The sequence below is a fragment of the Corvus hawaiiensis genome, assembly GCF_020740725.1.
Source record: "Corvus hawaiiensis isolate bCorHaw1 chromosome 34 unlocalized genomic scaffold, bCorHaw1.pri.cur SUPER_34b, whole genome shotgun sequence".
Lineage (NCBI taxonomy): Eukaryota > Metazoa > Chordata > Aves > Passeriformes > Corvidae > Corvus > Corvus hawaiiensis.
In genome coordinates, this window is record NW_025963256.1 from 2,762 (window position 1) to 9,012 (window position 6,251).

The following is a 6,251-nucleotide window of genomic DNA, read 5'->3' on the forward strand; positions in this document are numbered from 1 at the left end:
GACGAGCAGGGAGGGGCCCCCAACAGCTGGGTCCCCTCTTAGGGGGTGCCCGGGGTCCCCAGGGGGGTTGGGGATGAAGAAGGGGGGGCCCGGATGGGTGGGGGGTGGTCCCAGACACCCCTGGGTCCCTTTTCTGGGGACAATCCCGGACCCCTCTGTCCCTTTGGGAGGAGGTGACACAATCCCGGACCCCGCGGTCCCCCGGAGGATTTGGGATAGGGCGACAACGGGGACTCTGGGGATTTTTGGGGTGGTTTTTCAGGGTCGATCCGAGTGTCCCTAACGTGTTCCCCCTGTCCCCTCTCCCGCAGCCGGAAGCCAGCGCGCCCCGTCGTTCTGAACTAAGTCTGTGACGCGACTTGCCCCCAGTATGGCATATTGTCATTGTCACCCCGGCCCGGAGCCAGCGCCCCCCCGGCCCGGCCGCCCCCCCGCCGCCCCCCCGGGGCCGCTCGTGCTAATTTAACTCGTAACGAGTCTCTAAGGTAATTGGGGGGGGGCTGGTGGCCCCCCCCTCCCCCAGCCCGGACGCTTGGGGACCGTCCCTCGTGTCCCCTCCCTCCCCCCTGTCCCTGCCCCCCCCCACGCCACGACCCAAATTTGGGGATTGTCCCTTGTCGCCAAAATTTTTTTGGGTCGCTGGGTGGGGGCTTGGACCCACCTGTAGGAGCCTGTGGCCCCCCCTTGCCCCCCCCGAGTGTCCTTGTCCCTTGTCACCCACCTCGTCCCTGTCACCCCTCACCCCCCCACCTCGGGGTCTGCATTTTTGGCAGAGTCGCCCCCAAAATTGTGTCCCCTCCCGCCCCTGTGGGTGTCATCCTCAATGTCCCCAACGTGGGGGACCAAGGCACGATGTGGCTTGATGTCCCCAGTGTCCCCAGTGATGTCCCCAACGTCCCCCCGAGCCATGGGGCTGAGGCACAATGTGGCTCGATGTCCCCAGTGTCCCCAACCAGTGACCTGACGTCCTCGTTGTCCCCAACATGGGGGACATCAACACCGCTTCCCCCAAGCCATTGGGCTGGGACAGGTCATGGCTCGATGTCCCCAATGTCCCCAACATCCCCCAAGGGACCGCGAGACATCGTGGCCTGATGTCCCCGACATCCCCAACTTCCCCAACTTGAGGGACTGAGACACATCGTGACTCAGTGTCCCCGATGTCCCCAACGTCCCTGGTGTCCCCAATGCCCCCGATGTCCCCAATGTCCCCAACGCCCCCACCCCGAGAAACGTCGCAGCGCGATGTCACCGAGCCCAAGGCACCGAGACCCGGCACAACTCGATGTCCCCAACGTCCCTGAGGGACACGGGCACCTCGTCACCGCTGTGACCCCTGGGACCGAGACGTCCCCAACGTGTCCCCAGTGGACGCCACCTGAATGGACTGAGATGACCCAGCCTGACGTCCCCAATGTCCCCGAGGGACGTGGGCACCTCGTGACCGCCTCAGCTGGAGGGACCGAGACAACTCATGGCTTGATGTCCCCAATGTCCCCAAGGGACGAGGGACCTGCTCATCGTCACCCTGGATCAAAGAGACTGAGACACCCAATGTCCCCAACCCCACGGACTGAGACTTGTGACCTAACGTCCCCAGTGTCACCGATGTCCCTGAAGGATGTGGGACATCGTCACCACCCCGGGTCAAAGGACTGAGACCCCCACGCCCTGATGTCCCCAATGTCACTGATGTCCCCAAAGGATGGAGGACATTGTCATCGTCCCAGCTCAAGGGACCGAGCCCCACCATGTACCCCAATGTCCCCACCATGGGGGACTGGCCCCTGCTGTCCCCAACGTCCCCCACATCCTCAGCCGAGGGACAGACAGGGGGTGGCCCCACAGCCCCCGTGTCCCCAATGTCCCCAGTGTCCCCTGGAGGCCCTGTGGCCCTGACAATAAAAGTGTCCCCCACGGTCCCCGTGCCTGTGGCAGCTTCTTCCCAGGGACCTGGGAAATTTCGGGGGGCCCAGGATTTTGGAGATGGGGACTCAGGAATTGGAGAGGACTCAGGAATTTGGGGGGACCAAGAGGATCGGGGGGGGGGACCCAGGAATTTTGGGGGAAATCAGGAATATGGGGGGAACTCAGGAATATGGAGGACACAGAAACTCGGAGGAGTCCCAGGATTATTGGGGAGGATCCGAGGAGTCGGAATGAACCGGGAATTTGGGGGGGACGCCGGAACTTGGGGGGGATTTTGGGGTCCTGGGGGTTCGGGGTCTCTCCCGAGCTCTGCGGAGCCGCCAGGCCCCGCCCCCGAGCGCCGAAACCACGCCCACCACTCACGAGCGCTGATTTGCATAACCCCGCCCACCCGTCAGTGCCACGCCCCCCCCACCCGCGCATGCGCAGCTCCTCCCGGCGCCGACGCAGCGCGGTGAGTCCCGGACTAGTCCCAGAGACCCCAAACTGGGACCAGCGACCCCCCCGAAACTGGATCCAGCCCCTCCTCCCCATCCCCCAAACTGGTCCCAGTAACCCCTGACTGGTTCCAGCATGCCGGACTGGTCCCGGCTCCGCGCCGGCCCCAGTGACCCCCACCATCCCCCCAGTAACCCCCAGTACCCCCCAGCACCCTCCCAGTGCCCACCTCTGACCCCTTCCAGCGGCCCCCAGTAGCTCCCAGTACTCTCCCGGTTTCCCCAGTCCCCCCAGCGCCCCCCAGCGCCCCCACCATGGCCCGGGGGCGGCTGCTGGGGGGCTGCGCGTGGCTGCTGGGGGGGCTGGCGCTGCTGCAGACCCTCTACCTGCGGGCGCTGCCCCCCCCGCGCCCCGCCCCCGCCGCCCTCCGCCCCCGCCGCCCCCCCCGGGGGGTCCTGGACGCTTCGGGGGCGTTCCGGGTGTACTGGGACGTACTGGGACCCCCCCCGGGCTGGGCCAGCGCCCCCCGGCCCGAGCTGGTCCTGGCCACCCACGGCACCCCCGGGCGAGCGGCGGCGGCGCTGGGGGGGCCCTGGGGGGGGCCCCTCTCGGTGGCCGTTTTTGGGGTGCCCCGGCGGGGGCTGGAGGAGCTGATGGCGATTTTGGGGGGGCCCTGCCGGGGGTTACGGGGCCGCCTGAGGTTGCACGTGGTGCTGGGGGCGGCGGGACCCCCCCCGCGACCCCCAAACCCGCCCCGAGCGCCCCAAAATCCCGCAAAATTCCCCCAGAATCCCGGGGGGGGGGTGCCGGGGGGCCCTGGAGCGCCTGGCGGCCGCCGACCCCCCCAGTTACAGTTTGGGGGTGCCGTACCCCGGGAATCTGCTCCGGAACGTGGCCTGGGAGGGGGCGGCCGGGGGGGGGCAGAGAGGGGGGGCCCCCCCCGGATTTGGGGGGCGTTGGGTGCTGCTGGTGGACGCCGACGTGGTGCCCAGCCCGGGGCTGCACGAGGGGTTCCTGGAGCTGCTGCGGGATGGGGGGCTGCACCCCAAAACCTGGGGGGGACAGGGGGACCCCAATGATTTGGGGCCTCAGAGGGATTTGGGGGCTCAGGGAGATTTTGGGGACCCCAGAGCTTTGGGGGCTCCTGGTGGCCTCAGGGTCCTCAACACGTCGGGGATCCCCAGCATCCCTGGGGGTCCCAATGGCCTGAAGGACCCCAAAGCCTTGGAGGACCCCAAGGGTCTCAGTGACCCCGGGGTCCCCAATGCCCTGGAGGTCCCAAATGTCCTCAACGACCCCAGTGACCCAAAGGACCCCAATGCTCTGGAGGTCCCCAAGGGTCTCCGGGACCTGGATGTCCCCAACATCCCAAAGAACCCCAGTGCTCTGGAAGACCCCAAGAATTTCCAAGACCCTGGGGTCCCCAACGTCCTGGAGGTCCCCAACACCCTGGAGGACCCCAATGTCCCAAAGAGCCCCAACACCCTGGGTGACCCCAACGCCCTGAGTGACCCCGACGCCACGGAGCCCCCCTGGGCCCGGGTGGTCTTCGTGCTGCCGGCCTTCGAGGTGCGTGCGGGGCGGCGGCTGCCGGGGACGAAGGCGGAGCTGCTGCGGCTGTGGGGCGCGGGGGACGCGCGGCCGTTCTACGGGACGCTGTGTCCGCGCTGCCAGGCCCCCACCGAGTTCGGCCGCTGGCGAGCGCTGCCGCCGCCGCCCCGGCTGCGCGTGGCCTACGAGGCGCCCTGGAGGGACCCTTGGGAGCCTTTCTTCGTGGCCCCCGCCCACGGTGTCCCCCCCTTCGATGAGAGGTTCCTCCAGTACGGCTTCAACCGCATCAGTCAGGTACGGGTGGGATGGGGGGGACGGTGGGGTGGCCTTGGGGGTTGGGGGGTGGCTTTGGGGGCCATGGGGTGGCCGTGGGGGGCCGGGGGTGCTGGTAGAAGGTTCTGTGGGGTCTTGGGAGGGGTCTCTGGGGTGCTATGGGAGGGTCTGTGGGGGTCTTTGGGTATCTATGGGGTCTGGGGGTGCCCTGGGGGGGTCTGTGGGCCTGTCTGGGGGTCCCGGGGTGACCCTTTAACCCCCCCCGCCCCCAGGCCTGCGAGCTGCACGTGGCCGGGTTCCGCTTTGCGGTGCTGGATGGGGCCTTCGTCACCCACCGGGGCTTCAAGGAGCCCGGGGGCTTCCACGGGGCCCGCGAGGCCGAGCTGGTCCTCAACCGCCGCCTCTTCCGCGCTTTCCGCGCCGAGCTGGCCCAGCGCTACCCCGGCTCCCCCCGGCACTGCTGAGCCCCTGGGCACAGCTGGGGACACCCCCACGGGCCCTTGGGGGACAGCTGGAGATCCTCCTGTGGACACTTGAAGGACCTGCCGTGGACATCTGGGACAACTGACACAGCTGGGGACCCTCCAGTGGACACTGGGGACACCTGAACCAGCTGGGGACACACCGGGGACACCGGGGGCCCTCCATGGACACCTGACACAGCTGAGGACCCTCCAATGGACACCTGAGGACTCCCTGGACATGGGGCTGACTGTCCCTCAGTGCCCTCAGTAAAGGTGGTGTCCTGCCCATGATGTTCCTGTGTGGGTGATGTCATAAGGTGGGGCGGGGGGAGCAGCTGCTCTCAGTTCAGACCACTAACGCCCAGTACGGACCAGTAACGCCCAGTGCGTGAGGCGGGGACACCCCCGCGAGTTATTTATCGTCGCAAACTACAGCTCCCAGCATGCACCGGGGCCCAGCATGGCCGAACCCGCCGTTATTCAAAACCACAGGTGCCAGAATGCATCGGGAGGAACATGGCCGCCAAGCCACTTCCGCTGTGGCAGTTTAATTTAAGCCTACATTTCCCATGATACATCGGGGTCACGTGAGCGGAACCACGCACCTTTAACGAAACTACAATTCCCGTCATGTATCAGGGCAATATGGCCGACTTCCGGTCCATTTTCCGGGAAGTTCCGCCCTCTTCGTGCCCCAAGAAGGGTGGGAATGTGAAGTAGCGCCCCCTGGCGGGCGGGAGGAACAAAGGGGGGGGTTTAGGGGAGGGGCAGAAACCCCGGGGGGGGGGAGGAGCCATGCGGGGGGGGAACCCAAATCTGAGGGTGCGGGCCCATGATCCCACATCGGGGGGGGAGGGGGGAGGGGACACCTGGGGGGAGGGGCTGTGACACCAAAGCCGGGGTGGGGAGGGGCCATGGGGGGTGGGGACTCGAAATTCGAGATGGGGGGAGGAAAGAGGGACCTTAAATTTTTGGGAGGGGGGGATATGGGGGGCGTTGTGACCCCCAAATCCGGGGGGGTGGATCCCCAAATTGGAGCTTAAAAAAAAAAACCCAAATGCACCGAAGTCGCGGTTAATAAACATTTTTTATTTGCATTTTCCACCCTGGTTTTTCTCCCGTTAATTCACCGTTAAAGTGCTGCAAAGGGAACGTTTTTATATTTTCAGGGGGGTTAGGGTTTTTTTCTGGATTTTTATTTTATTTTATTTTATTTAAACTCGAAAAATTCTCATAAACAAAACTTTATCCCAGACGCCCAATGCACATTTTTATTTTGGGGGCTGAACAAGACAAAAATTGGGAGATTTTTCCCAAATTATAACACAAAGAATGTAACAAATACAACAAAAACAGCCATAAAACCGCCAAAAAAATGAAAATAAAGCTGCAGGAAAAACCTTGGGAGCGGCTCTGGGCTCGCTCTGTCCTCCCCAGAGTCATTTGATCTCCAGGTTTTGTGCCATGGATTAAATCTTCCAAGCTCCAGGGACTCTCCTCGGTTTCACAGGCCGGGGTTGTGTTTTTTGGTTTATTTTTATTACTAAATCCATGTTTTTTGGTTTATTTTATGTAATAAATCCATATTTTTTGGTT

At 64.4% G+C, this 6,251-nt stretch overlaps 1 protein-coding gene across 1 annotated transcript; it reads left to right on the top strand.

Moving 5' to 3' along the window:
* Nucleotides 1–1,245: 1,245 nt before the first annotated feature.
* On the top strand, nt 1,246–4,941 carry LOC125320727 (collagen alpha-1(X) chain-like). Its single transcript, XM_048293131.1, has 3 exons — nt 1,246–1,429; nt 3,068–4,212; nt 4,464–4,941. The coding sequence occupies exons 1-3, from the start codon at nt 1,246–1,248 to the stop codon at nt 4,653–4,655; spliced, it is 1,521 nt and encodes a 506-aa protein (XP_048149088.1). The 3' UTR covers nt 4,656–4,941.
* The last annotated feature ends 1,310 nt before the right edge of the window (nt 4,942–6,251 follow it).

Excerpts from the sequence above, each read along its gene's own strand:
- LOC125320727 (XM_048293131.1), top strand. The coding sequence starts at position 1,246 with ATGTCACCGAGCCCAAGGCACCGAGACCCGGCACAACTCGATGTCCCC. Across the intron at positions 1,430-3,067 it reads CCCCAATGTCCCCGAGGGAC|GTTGCACGTGGTGCTGGGGG; the intron begins GTGGGCACCTCG and ends GGGCCGCCTGAG. Across the intron at positions 4,213-4,463 it reads GCTTCAACCGCATCAGTCAG|GCCTGCGAGCTGCACGTGGC; the intron begins GTACGGGTGGGA and ends CCCCGCCCCCAG.